At 42.5% G+C, this 14862-nt stretch overlaps 1 protein-coding gene across 8 annotated transcripts in view; it reads right to left on the reverse strand.

Annotated features, from left to right (window-relative positions):
• Fat1 (FAT atypical cadherin 1) overlaps positions 1 to 14862 on the reverse strand; it is a 114887-nt gene that overhangs the window by 52197 nt on the left and 47828 nt on the right. For all 8 annotated transcript variants that reach the window (XR_009055665.1, XM_057752093.1, XM_057752097.1 and 5 more), the window contains exon 3: positions 9760 to 10074. Coding sequence is in view for 7 of the 8 variants with exons in the window: in XM_057752093.1 (XP_057608076.1) it covers positions 9760 to 10074 (315 nt within the window). In the remaining variant the exon portion in view is untranslated. The remainder of the gene's footprint in view (positions 1 to 9759; positions 10075 to 14862) is intronic.

Consider the following 14862-nt stretch of genomic DNA (forward strand, 5'->3'; position numbering starts at 1 on the left):
GGGCCTCTGCAGCGTGCACTGTCTTCATTTAGGTGGTGTTCTGAGGCCACATCTAAGTGCGGTCGGCTGGGGGCTCTTTGGCAGCTGTGGCCATCTGAGCAGCTATTGTTTGTCGCTGTGGTACTGGTGCCGGCAGGATTAGGCTTGGAGCCAAAAATGGAATTCTATTCATAGGCTGTCAAGGCTGAAAAGCAGCTCAGCATTCATTTAATTCAAACTTCCAGAGCTCCACAGAAAACACTAATAAAATAAATCAAATGGCCATTCTAAAGTCACACGGGGAGTGGCGGAGGCCACTATCACCGGTTTTCCCTCTGCTTTTACAGCCTCTTGGAAATTGGTGGTTTCAAAACACAAGATCAGAAGGCAAATCGAATTCACAAGGAATTAATTGTTTTTAGTATTCTACACAAGTTATGAAGTGGAGGGAGGGAGGGAGGGGGAGGAAGGTTCTGGACCTACTTAAGATTCCTATCAGCTCATCTCAACATAAGCATTTTAAGTGTAAAATCTTAAATGTAATTCTAAACACTGAAACTCGGTGACATAGGAAAGCAGAATTCTCCATGACCCAACTGATACCCGGGATCCCCTGTGCAGAAATGGCAGAGAATACAATCTGACTTTTTAAACTTTAGAGATAAGACATTCCATTACAAACTAGAAACTGGTATAAGAAATGGCTAAGAAAATAGTCTACAGTCCTTACAAATACACACAGGTAAACTTTTTGGGTCCTTTGTAAATGAATTCCTGTCATTGTGGTAAGAGCGGTCCTCCATTTCCTTCCTCTCTAGAGCTATCAAATGTCACCGGAAACCCTTGGAAGTTGTTTGCAGCTGTAGCTGCTTCCTATTGCACTGTTAGGTCTCCTTTCCAGCCACAATAAAACGCCACTTACTCATTACCTCATTACTCAGTAATACAAGACTCATTACTGAAGACGCATGGGGCTGGAACCTGGACAGGTGCCCAGTGCATCTACTAGACACTGTAGGGCATCTGTGGTTTTAGAAAGGTTTATGGATTACTGAATTCAAATATTCTATCTCTACTCAATCTATCTGCAATCTCCTACTGAATCATCAATCCCACCATCGCTTATATCAGACACCAACAGCTCTGTATGAAATACACTGTTTTACATCTTTACGAGAAAAAGCACAGAAATTTTAATGTAGCCATCTGAGCACGAACAACTCAGCCCCAGATAAGATTACGAAAAGAACAAGGAGAAGATAGTGAAAGTCCACCAGGCACTAAGAGTCAACCACGTGAGCTGGCGTTTGCAGCGCTAGTTATTTTTATTAAGATAGACCAGAAGCACAAGGACAGAAATCTCCAAAATTTGGACATATTTTATCTTCACATGAGAAACTATTTCTTAAAGGCAAAAGGAACAAATTAGTAGTTCACTACCTACTTCTAAGCATCTACCATGAACTTGCTAAGTCTCAAAAACATGATCTTGATAACAAATAGTCTAAATGTTGCAACTTAAATGAGGAAGAACCTGGAGAGGGAACACTCAGTACACCCTTCCACACACTCTAGCTTGCAGCAGTGGGGAAAGTTAGATATTGGTCTTCCAGAAAAACTAATTTAAATACCCACTTCCTGCCCCCATTTAAAAAAAAAAAATCAATACCTTAATTATTTCCAGTGTTAAGCAATCAGAGAGAGGCAGGGGACCACTGCTTGCATGGACTTTAAATTGTGAATGACTGAACACAACACTTTGACATACTGAAACAAACTTCAATGCTCATTTGGCATGTGCCTTCATTTCTTGAATGACAGACTGAGCTTAAAAAAAAAAACTAAGCCGGGCGTGGTGGCTCACGTCTTTAATCCCAGCACTCGGGAGGCAGAGGCAGGCGGATCTCTGTGAGTTCGAGACCAGCCTGGTCTACAAGAGCTAGTTCCAGGACAGGCTCCAAAACCACAGAGAAACCTTGTCTCGAAAAACTAAAAAAAAAATAAAAAAAATAAAAAAAAAAAACTAAACAACAACAACAAAAACAGCAACAATAAAAAGCTGAAAGGGTGTGACAGACACTGGACAGCCTACCTAGTGGAAAACTTTTGTGATCTTTTACACAAAAAGCCCAGCGATTCCTGCAATGCACAGTTACTGGCAGCAAGCTTAAACTTCTAGTGTCATTTAAGAGCACTGTGGTTTTAAACTGAAAAGTGCCACAGAAACAAAATCACCCTCAAAGTAACTATTAGGTGACAGCATTCTTTAAGATACATAATAATGCTGCAAAACCACACTCAGTCATCAAAGGCACTATACCAAGAAGCAGCAACCCAGAAATTCATGCCTGTGGCTTCGGCCCCTGGGTGGTCCTGACCTCTCTGAAGTCATGTAATTATCTGTAATGTAGGGAAAAGGCAAATAAAGTGTTTGTAGTCTGTACCCTTCTCATAAAGATTTAAAAGACTGGAGGGTGTGGAAGTTACTGTGAAATAATACAAAGTACAAAGAATAAAGGAGACTGTGCTTCACACTCCCAATGAAGGGTTAAAATGAAGTTAAGAGATAGCAGAAGGGTTAGAAAGTATAAGTAAACAACAACAAAAAAATCAGAAAAAAAGGAAAGAAAAACAAGGTTTGCTGGTCTCTCTTTCTCTTTGCCTGTCTCCTGGAAGTTCAACTCTCAAAGACAACTGAGATACACTATGGAAATTAGTCCAAAAAGAACACCAGCGACACTTAGAAAAGTCTAATGTGCACTAAGCTACCAATCCAAAAAATGAACAGACTTTGACTGAGGAGGACCTCAATCCAACCCTTGCAATTTTGGCTGGGGATATGGCTCTGGTAGAAGGTTTGCCTAGGTTCGATCCTCACAATGGGATGAGGGGAAAGGAGGAAGAAGAGGAAGAGGAAGTTTTTTTTGTTGTTTTGTTTTGTTTTGTTTTTGTGGAAAGTCCAAGAGATGATTCTGGTTTCTTAAGTCCCACTGCATGTTCCCTAAGCAGAGCGGCAAGGGAAAGCACTGGAACCTGGCAAGAGGCAGAAAGGATGCCAGGAAAGCGTGGACAAGAGCCTTGACTGCTGCAAAAGGAACTTGAGGTTGGCTGGATTAGATACCATCAAGCAGCTGGCATAGAGGCTGCCTGGGGAGATTCCAGTTAAAGGGCAGGGCAGGGCAGGGTGGGTCAATGGCTCAGCTAAACACGAGGGCTTATGAGCAGCAGGGGCTCAGAGTTGGTTAGTGTGTTGGCAGTTTTATGACAACTTGACAAGTTAGGGTCATCAGAGAGGAGGGAGCTTCAACTGAGAAAATAACTCCATAAGATCAGGCTGTAGGCAAACCTGTAGGGCATTTTCTTAATCAGTGACTGATAATATATATTTTGTTGTGGATGGAGCCAACTCTGCCCTGGGTTCTAAAAGAAAGCAGGCTGAGCAAGCCAGGAGGGCAAGCCAGTACTCAGCACTCCTTGTTGATGGCCTCTGCATCAGCTCCTGCCTGCATGTTCCTGCCCTGTCCTCACTGCTTTTGATGAGAACTGTTACGTGGAACTGGGAGTGAAATAAGCCCCTCTCCTCCCCAGGTCATGATGTTCATCACAGCCAGAGTCACCCTGACTGGGACTGTGAGCTTGCCTGTGAAAAACAACCGCTCAGTCATCCTCTACCTCCAGCCTTGGCAAGGCTCCAGATGCCAGAAGGAATATGGAATAGCAATATGGAAAATAAGATCATGTGGCTAAGATAGCAGAGGGGGGAATCAAGGGGACCATGTAGAAGTCACACTTTTCATGGGGAATCTTTCTATACCCTGTGAATTCTGCACCGTGTATATCCACTACTTATTAAAATGAGTAATATATTCCAGAAGGCACATGATCCCCAGGTATGTGTGTAGGCATTAAAACATACATCTACATCCCATGTTGGTAGGCACAGAATACAGGTGATAAATGGTCATTCTGAGGAGCACAGCCAGCCAGAACTAAGGGCAGTCCATACTGGACAGTATGGTTTGGAGAGACAGAAAGTGAACTCAAATTTGTTTTTCTACCAACCCCAGAAACACAAGACACTATCCTAGAAACTCATGATACTAATAAGTTTATATCTAAAATGAATCTGCAAGTTCAATTTTGATTATTTAACACACACACAACGTTGCTTGGAATCATCTACTACTCCTTTAGTGAAACTTTGTGGGGGAGGAGTATATGCGTATTTATTGCATATCTAAAACTGAATGTGCATTTTTAAGATTAAAAAAACAAGCAAGAACTGAGTTCCCATATTTGCATCAAGTGGTCAGAGTTATACTCTAGATATACCAAAAACAAATAAAATAGACAATGTAACAGCTTAAAAGGCACTAGATGTCAAAGTAAGTCTCCATGGTTTTCAGAATATTCATTCCTATATGAAGTCCAGGGGATGTGGATCTATATGCTCTCCTGAAGATTACATCAATGTTAATGGCAGCATTATTACTGACAAACATGATAACTGCCAAATGCCCACCAATTACTGATGAATGAATTGTATCTGCACACGGATACAAAGAGGGACTTCAGGCTCATGCAGAGCTGCATCATGCATGAATCTCAAACATGCTAAGTATGGAACCCTTCCCCCCAAAAAGTCTACACCATGTCAACCCATCTATGTGAAATTCTAAGAGCAAATATAAGGGCAGGGACAGATCAGAGACCATCTAGGGATGGGGGCAATGAGAGTGACAGGGACAGCAGAATACCAAGAGGAAATTCTTTGTAGTGAAGGGTATGCCCATGGCTTGATGAGGTGAGGGCTTCCCGTGTACAGACAAATGTCAAGACTTAACAAACTGCAGGTTTGCAATGTGTGCGATTTACTTGCATGTTAATTGTACCCCAAGGGAGCTTCTAAAACGTAAAAAACAACTTTTGTATCAAAAGCCCGAAAGATAACAAATGCATTGAGATGAAGACGTTGATCTTTTGTGAAGTGGGCACAGGCCTCAAGAGTAACCTTCAAACTTATCTGGCAGCTCAAGTTGTGGGTCACTCCTCCACGCTGATAGTGTGAAGACGCAAGCACAGGTGGGGTCAGTTTTCAGGGGTTACTGGAGGACACTGAAACACATATAGCTCACACTGGTCTCTTTTGTCTGGGGCTCCTCCCCTGTCCTTGGCATACCATGGAGCTCTGGTGTTTCTGCTTGCGTGAGCAGGCAGTGTCAAGGCTCCAAACAATAAAATATCTATGCTCCTGCCTCTCTCCTGCCTTGAGCAAAGGCACAATTTATGTTAAAAGAAGCAAACTGACCCTAACTGATATTTGATATATCCAAACAAACAAACAAACAAAAAAAAGAGTTGTTAAAATCTACGCTGTTGACAAAAGGGTCTGTGTTAGGAGAGGAAAATGAATTAAGCCTTTTTTGCCTGTGTGCCATAAATGAGAAATCTCATCAAAGCCTACTTATAATTAGAGTACTAACAACTGTCTGAGATGTAGAAAGACGGCCTCAGCACCATAATTAAACACTGGAAGATACTAAAAGAAGTTTATTCAAACTTGCTGCTTGGAGATGAAAATTCAGAAAAAAAAAAAAAAAAAAACAACGAACTCAGTTCCAAAAGGCTTATTAAAAAAAAAAAAATGTCAACAACAACAAAAACTGGGATATTTGCCTCATTTATAAAATGACTATAAGGAGGTTATTTAAATGTGTACAGAATGGCCTAAGGATTTTATACAGACTCTGGGAAAATAAGTCCGTATTTATAAAGGCAACACAAACACTGTCTTCAGTCTTTACTCTGGTTTTCAAGGGTCTAGGCTGCCGTCTGTTCACCTGTCTCATAGATCCTGCCGATTCCATCTGATTCCCCACCTTCAGCAACCAACAGCGCTTCTGGGGTTCTCCCGACTGTCCCGTTCCCGGCACACCTTCCTTACAGGCTGTGCCAGGCTGCCTCACGCAGCTCTTCCCTAGGCTCCTTCACACCTCCAAATGACAGGCTTGTAAAGCCCTGCTCAAAGGTGCCCCGTTCCCAGCGCAAAGGCAGAAACCACTCCATGTCCGAAGAGACACTTGACTGTTAGGTTTCCTGTGGTCCCCACAGACGATAATCACGGAGAAGCAAATGTGTACTTCACCCTCCATTTGCTTCTGCTAAGAAAGCACACAACTGTATTAATCCACTAAAACCCTGGCTGCTAGCATGCATTAAACAAGCAACTGATACATGTAAGAGGAACAGGCGGCAGCGAATTTTCCACAAAGGACTTGGAATACTCCAGGGGGCCTAACCTTATTAACAGTGTAGACCGCTCATCGCTAATCTAAAGCCTAACCCCCTGATGTCTGTTTCCACTGTGGTCCCAGGAGGAAAGGCTGACCATAGCCGCATCTCAGAGTTCCAGCCCAGTGGTTTCCTCCTTCGGTCGTTAATTACTGAGGACCGTGATTTAAGGTCTCCAGGTGGTGTTCCAGGTCAGTAAATCACAAGACCTTTCTTCTTTCAGATCATCTTTCACCGGCTCCCACAATCCAGACCCCATTTTAACAAACCACCTCTTACAACTCAGAGCCTGCTATAGGGTTTCAGGGGATAAGGCACCTCTGAATATAGCTAGAGCCTTGAGGATCTCACTTAGAGCTTAGGCTGAGTTGGGAGAAGAGAAACATTTGGAGACATAATTCGTGAAACTGTACTTATTATATTTTCTTAACAATATGCTTGCTGAGCCATGGCTGGCTATTCGGGGATCTTTGAAGACACGGTGATTTGTGCAACTCTCTTTCCTAAACATACAGCAGTTTGGAACACGCTTCTCGGCAACCTCCACTTCTATCTGCCTTAAAGCCATAAGAAACAACCTGCATTTTCTCCTACTATCTACCCAGCAGGAGAGCTGTGCTTCTCACCTAGGGGTGAGAGCTCACTGTGAACTCCTAGAGGGTGTGTATTCACACAGAAGATAAGGAAGAGAGTAGGAGTCTGCAGCAGGCATCATTTCCTAAGGGCCAGGAAGGAGAAACTCAGAGAGAAGGCCAGGCTGGACAGCAGCTCATTCCAAGAGACACGACACTGGCGTCATTATTCCTGAGACCTAACCTAGACCATTTTAACTTTCTTTCTCTTATTAATTATGCCCAGACCGGCAGTATTTACTCCAATAATGGAAGAACATTTATTGCTTTCTTTCGTGTCTCTTCACAGGGGACTTAATCTAATCTAAAAGAAAGACTGAAGGCATAAGATGTCTAATTCATTAAAGAGTTTTAAGCAGAGCTAGTTGAATTCTTTAGTTAGCTCATCAAGGTTTTTACATCTAGACTTTTTTCTTTCGATACTGGGACCACCACCCCTTTGGTTTGAGTACGCTTTTTGGACTCTTAATCCCCTCACCCCAAAATTATTTTAAACTTACACATTTCTTCTTTCACAGCTGGCAACGTGTTCTTAGTTTTTGGATACCTTTCATTTGATTTCACAACAACTGTGAAACCTAATTACCACCTGTACGGCGAAAGCAGTTCATATCACACCGCTAAAACGAGCCTTTTGCTAGCGGCTGCCTGAAACTCGGCACAGTCCAGCCAAGATGTCAACCTACTTCTTTTTTTTTTTTTTTTTTTTTGGTTTTTCGAGACAGGGTTTCTCTGTGGCTTTGGAGCCTGTCCTGGAACTAGCTCTTGTAGACCAGGCTGGCCTCGAACTCACAGAGATCCGCCTGCCTCTGCCTCCCGAGTGCTGGGATTAAAGGCGTGCGCCACCACCGCCCGGCTCTTGACTACAAGAGTCAACCTACTTCTTAGGCTCCAGGTCCAACATGCTTCTAAAAGCAGAACACTATCAGATTCTATCAATTTCTCTTTTATATGCTCCAGTTTTTTTTAAAGGCTCAATCAGTCTTGACACTTGGTCAGTTTTCTAAGAACCCAAACTGGACCAGAATTATCCCCAAAAGCTGGCGTATAATTATCCCCAAAAAAATTTATGATGAAGCACTCAAAATAAATCTTGAAGTCATTCAGCTACAATCTAAGCCCCTAACACACACACACACACACACACACACACACACACGGAACAGAGCCTAGCTGTGCACAGAGCCTACTTGGTCACTGACTCACGTCACCAGCCCTTAAACACATTTTCAAGGGACAAAGAACATTATACCTTCATGACCTCCACGGGCAGCTACACACAGACATTTCCTCCACAAACTCAGAACTCAGGTGCCTATCCTCTTAAGATCTGCTTCATTTTGAGTTCAGTGAAACAAAGAAAGAAGTAAACATGACACGTGGAGGAGACACAATAACAAAGGTTGAGCTTTTAACTTCTTGACATTCAAACAAAGGCTAGGCAGGGTATAGGAACAGCTACATAATCCTCACTCTTTAGAACGCCAGGTTCATCAGATTCTACCAGCAAAGATGGGAGAAACACACACTGTTTTTAAAGCCAGTAATTGATAGGCTAAGCCATTTCATCACCCCGTATAGAAACTGTCTTTTCAATGTCATGTAGCTGTTGTTTTAACTGAAAAATAATAAAATTGTCCTGCACTCATTATGTAAAATTTTCATAGCTCAAACAGAGCCACGTTGCTCACTATGCAAATGCAAATAATACCTGAACTTTTTAATGTTCAGGTATTAAATAAAAAAGTTAAATAAATTTAACTTTTTAATATCACTTCTTTTTAATGTGGGAAGTAAAGAGGCCTAAGAGCCAAGAAAAGAATAAAACACGTTCTCCGGTGTGGAAGAGCAGAGGTTGAGGGCTCACAGGACTGAGGATGACTGCCGGCCACGGAGTCAACCTTCTAAGAAGCAGAGGGTCACACATACTTCTGCTTCATGCTGTGAGCGTATGTGTGTTCATCTGTATATGAGTCTGTGCCTATGTGCAGGGGCCACAGAGGCCAAAGGTATTAGACACCCGGAGCTGGACGTTACAGAAGGTGGAGAGCCGCCCAGAGTGTGTGCAGAGAACTGAACTCAGGTCTTCTGCAAGCGGAACCCATGCTCTTTCCAGTCCCTGTGGGGTCCCAGACTCAGAGAGGAGAAAAATGAAGGAAATGTCTGGGGTATCAGTTCATGAAAGTAATGGCTTCCAACCCCATAGTGGTTCAGCCCCGATTCCATTACCGACAGTCAGAGCTCTGGGGAAAAAACTTAAAACAGTACTTACAAAGCAATGAATTGTGAAATAAAATCTAATATTCTTCCCAAATAAAGCACCATTATAAAAATTCTGATACGTAGCAGCAAAATTTGCTCTGGGTTTATTATATCATCACTGAACTATTATTGAAATAATAAAAACTGCTTTAGACCTAGAGTAAAAAGCTTTATTATGGTGCAAAATCATAAACCAGCTTTATCAGTGGTTCTCAACCTTCTTAATGCTGCGACCCTTTAATACAGTCCTTATGTTGTGGTGACTCCCAACCATAAAATTATTTTCACTGTTACTTTACAACTGTAATTTTGCTACTGTTATGAATCATAATATAATATAAATATGTATTTTCCAATGGCCTTTTGGGAGTCGCAACCCTCAGGCTGAGAACAGCTGAGACATATGGTAAGAAGCCCAAAGAGGTAAACACATATTTGAATTACATTTCATCCACAAACAAAGGCTTATTCGGAATAACTGAAAAAAGAAAGGTGAGTGCCAAACCAAAGAAAGCTCGGCAACAAAGAAATGCTAACTCTTAGTTTTGAACTGGGCGAGTATACATACACAGTCCACTTAAAAGTATTGACCTACCTGTTTTAGGGTGTATTGAGAAGAATCCCTGCGGATTTCCACTTGTAATTTTGTATGTCAGCTTGTCACTGGAGCTAGAATCTGGGTCGAATGCCTCGATCTGGACCACGGACACATCCTTGGGTGAGTTTTCCATGATTTCTGGATAGTACACAGGCTCTGAGGTCTGTGGCGCATTGTCATTGACATCCTCCACCTCTATGTAGACCTCTATGAAAGACGACAGGGGCACCACGCCCTGATCTGTGGCATAGACTGTCAGCCAGTAGTGGGAAGTTGACTCCCTGTCCAGTCGATCTGAAGTCTCTATAGCACCTAGAGAGAAAAAAGGGGGTCAGAGCAAAAAGTTAGTGACATGCACAAGATGCCACTTACTACATGCACGAACTTCGGTAAGTTTAACCTCCCTTGCCTCAGTTCCCTTCCTACAGAAGGGAGGTAACAGCATGCTCCTTAATGATTGATTAAAAGAATTAATTCCTATGTAAACAGTCAAGTGTGTCGCATATAATACAGACTACAAAAGTATTTACAATTACTATTGTCAACCAGAGCACTTTATGATCCAGCTCTGAAACAGGCACCAAGAGATCATCTCATGGTCTAATAATTACTCTGCTTTTCAAAGAGAAAATTTATGGCTGGTTGAAATGCGTTGGCTTTCATGGAGATTAAGCAGGAAACCAAAGACAAAGCAGAGTAAGGGCTCAGCTCCATGGCCTCAGCCCTACTCCTTAAGCCACAGCCAGGGACAGAGACCTGAGGTAACATTCCTCAAAATGTTAAGAAAAGAAAATGAGAAATTTTTGCAAGTCTACCATAAGCGATTGCTTGAGTCTCTTATATGCTAAACTTAATATTTTTAGCCATCTTAAGCAAATCAGTATGTTATAAAAACATAAATTCTCCCTGTGATGTTCTAAACTGCAGAAGTGTGGATCTTCCCCAGCTACCCATGATTCCTCTGGCTCCTCAGTGGGTAGCACAGTAGCTACCCACTTACTGAGGGAACCGCCCCAGTATTTTGGCTGGCCTTGGGATCCAGAGGCTTCCACTGAGGCTCAAACCAGAACACATGTTAATGGAGAGAACCGGTACAAGAGAAAGTGCCCGACGCTGAGACGAGTTAAGAGGACGGTGGTATTTTGGCTCCGTAGTGGAAATCTATTAAAACTTTAATTCCAGAATCCTCCCGCACAAAGTGATTAGAAGTGGAAATACCAACTCTCTTAAGCAAATTTGGCCTTTCATTTAATGGCATAATCTTGCCTTTTGGCTCCCGAATGATTGATCATTGTGAACTGTTGACACCTTCAGCACTCCGCGCCAGCCCCTGACTACACTTCAGAAGCCCTCCAGCTTCAGAATCACCAAGGCTCTCCATCCAATGCGAAATACAAAATCAAAGTCGTCTAAGTTCAGCAGTAAGACAATATTTATCTTAACCACTAACCCGGGTTTTGTATTTAAATTATCAAATAAACTCTTAACTGTATGCAGCACAAAGTTCTGAAATGTGGATACATTGTAGAGGGGGTAAGTTGAGCTAATCAACTATGCACCATCTCCTCTACTACAGGTGTGTGTGTGTGTGTGTGTGTGTGTGTGTGTGTGAGAGAGAGAGAGAGAATATTTAATATCTACTCAACAATTTTTCAGACACAATATATGGTTATTAACTATAATTAATAAACACTTGTATCTGGGATTATTTAAATGTAAGTGCTTGCTTATTTGGGGGTGATATCAGCAAAAGAGCATAAGGAATAAAGAAATGTAACGTGAACTACATAACGATGGATATTTACAGCGCCACTCATGATTAACAAGCGATTTCACACTAAGAAGGTTCTCCTTTTCATCTAACCCAAACACGATCTAAACATATTCAGTAATCCAGCACATGACTGCATTGTAAAGGTTTGTATCTTCAATGAGTGTATCTTCTCTATATTCCCTTGTGCACTGCAGCCATTCCCTTGTTCATGACAGCCACGGAAGCCGGAGACACAGGCCATTTCCCCGACCCGGATTACATATTAACGAAACAAAGACGCATATGCTTCTCTCCCATGCTGCTGGTCCATTGAAATGCAATTAAATTCATTGGACAAGTGAAGTATAATTAGAAAATTTCAAGCAGACAGACACATGGTGATTTTACCCCCTGCCTTTCACTTCTAACCATCAAATATTTCATGCTGCTATCTTTTTTTTTTTAAACTGTAGTCCTTTCAATGTAATTATAAGTTCATAAAGCAATGACAATTATATAGACAGTTCACTCTGGGTTTACTCTAGCCAGGCAACATGGTAGTCCTGCACCGTCCTGCTTCATCTGTCTGGCCCGTTCCCCACTTCATGATGAGAATGTCAGACATGAGGAACTTCCCCAGGGCCACACTAAAGGGCAGCACTCGTGTGAATTCAGTGTTCTGAGAACAATCGGGGGATTAAAAAAAAAAAAATCACATAATAACCCTGAAGACAAGACAGGCTGGCTTCATATCCCAGGCACTTTTTTAACATCAGTATTTGGGTAAAGATTATATATTCATTCGGATATAAGAGCTCCACGGGGAAACCATAAAATGTAAGCATGCTTTGATGGAAACCGTTTATTTACTTTCCTTCATCTTCCCCCAGTCTCATCTGTGCAGTCTTCTGCTGAGAACTGGTTCTCAACCCTGCCCCCAATCAACTGGGCAGCAGGAGGAGGAGAGCACATGTTCCTACTAACACAAATCCCCACCGTGAACTCCTAGCCGTGGTCGGGAAGAGAATAGCCGGATATCAATAAAGGTGAAAATGGAAAACAGTGGCTCTGCTTAGATTAAAAAAACCAAACAAATGTATCAAATGTTAATTGAAAGACTAAGATTAAGGAGCGAAAGGCCCACTTTCCTCGGGCATGAAGTCATGGGCTGAGAGAAGCGCAGAAAGCATATTGATATACCTCCTCAATGAAACCAGGGCTTGACAGAAATCCAGTCCCTTTTTTGTTTTGTTTTTCGAGACAGGGTTTCTCTGTGCAGCTTTGGAGCCTTTCCTGGAACTCTCATTCTATAGATCAGGCTGGCCTTGACCTCACAGAGGTCCACCTGTCTGCCTCTCAATTAAAGGCGCGAGCCACCACCACACGGCTCCAGTCCACTCTTTACAGAAAGGCTCGTTTCTAAGCTGACCCACTAGCCAGCCAGCCAGCCAGCCAGAACCTTGACTAGAAATAACATTTATTCTTTGAGACACTCTGAGTCCTTATTCCTACACCCAGCACTTCCTAAAGCTACTACCAGCTCAGAGGAAAAACAAAAATCAAACCGAGGTCCTTGAGTCATTACTGGGTGTGGATCAGACAACTATTTATTCTTAAAATTCAGCTCCTCTTCTTAATTCTCTTGCTTATGAACCAAGTGTCATTGTCGATAATCTGTAATAAGTTCTTTTGTGTAAGAAGCTGCAAACTCATTCTTCCTGAGGAAAATAAAGAACTAGTGAAACCTATAGTCTTTATGGATTTTTTAAACAAATAAAATGGATCTTTATCTTCAGACCCTCCTTGATTTTGCATTCTGTCTTCAACAACCTGTCTTTTTCTCAGCTCTCTCTGTTCCTAGTTATAATTTTCGATCTTTAATTTCTTTGCTTTTAAAACAAAAGCAGAATGGTTGCTATGAGATCGAATCTCCCCTTCTGTCTCCCAGGTGCTGGGATTACATATGCACGCCACCAGGCCTGGCTCCCTTCAGACAGCAAGAACAGCGTGCAACTGGAGGACAGATAAGGCCAGGGTGTCAAGAGAAGAGGCAACCCTCCCTTCTACGGAATTCCTCCAGCCAGATGCAGAAGAAAAATCCAGCAAGCATGGGGAGGAACAAGGAAATTACAGGCTTCTCAGTTCCCGAGGAATGTGGGACCCGCACAGGTCGACCAGAGAGACTGGCTATGATGGTCATGCTGAGCCCGGAAGACAGGTCCAGGCATGCTTGTTCCATGCACTGCCCGGGAGTGCAGCATCATCGGTAATTGTTCCTTTGCTTTAGAGAAGTAGCCCAGGAGTCCCAAGAGTCCAACTTTCTAACCCTGAGACCACAATGAAGACATTTCCAAAAAAGTTGTTAATAAGCTGGACACTGTGAAAAAAAAAAGCTGGAAACATGAAACTATTAGCTAAGAATATTTATCATTCCTAGCATGCTTGATGGGATTGCAAAGTCACCAGCAGATGTCACTATGGAAACTGACTTTAAATATGCATCTACTGAAATCGCTGCTACTCTGAAGGGAAAGAGCGATCAAGCAATGTCCGAAAGAACACTCAGCTGTCAATGGGATGTCTTTATCAAATCTCTCCCCTCAAGTCTTAGGAGCCTATCTTTGTGGAAGAGGAGGAGGGACGTTCAGAGCCAGAGGTGGTAGACCACTCCAAGGAAACAGTGTCTTCCAGACACAGCAGGCCGGACACACAGCCGAACTCATAGAGACTGGGGCAACATGCACAAGGCCTGAACAGGTTCAAACCAGACACAATATCTGCACTGATAAGGGGGAGTTGACACAAAGTCCCAACCCTAATCAAGGATGTACTTGCAATCAATACCAGCTGCCAAAGGGATATGAGTTCTCTCCAATGGAGTGTCACCAGGTATACCAACCACACTCCAGGGCAGGCCTGTGCCCGTGAGTAGCTAACAACACAAAACAAACTCCATGCTTTTTTGTAGATGTTTTGTTGAGTTTTGTCTTATTTTTTTTTTTTTTTTTTAACTTGTTGAGTTGATTCTCACGGGGTGGGGTGGGGGTTGGTCTGTTTCTTCTGTGGGGCAGAAAAAGAGAAAAAGAGGAAGTCTGTGGGTAGATAGGACTGAAGGAGGCAGGTAGGGTCTTGGAATTGGGGTAGGGAAAGAGTATAATCGAATAATCAAAATACATTGCATGAAAGAAAATTAATTTAAAAAAGTAAGAAAAAGAATAGCATAGCTGTCTAGCTGCGGCAGTCCCTCCTTTCGAAAGGACACAACAGAGATTTAAGTAAGCAGGTATGGACGTCGTCTTCCCCTAGCCTTATTTTTCCAGGTTTATGGCACATAAGACCACTTGCTC

This window comes from Chionomys nivalis, chromosome 20 (assembly GCF_950005125.1).
Source record: "Chionomys nivalis chromosome 20, mChiNiv1.1, whole genome shotgun sequence".
NCBI classification, from domain to species: Eukaryota; Metazoa; Chordata; class Mammalia; order Rodentia; family Cricetidae; genus Chionomys; species Chionomys nivalis.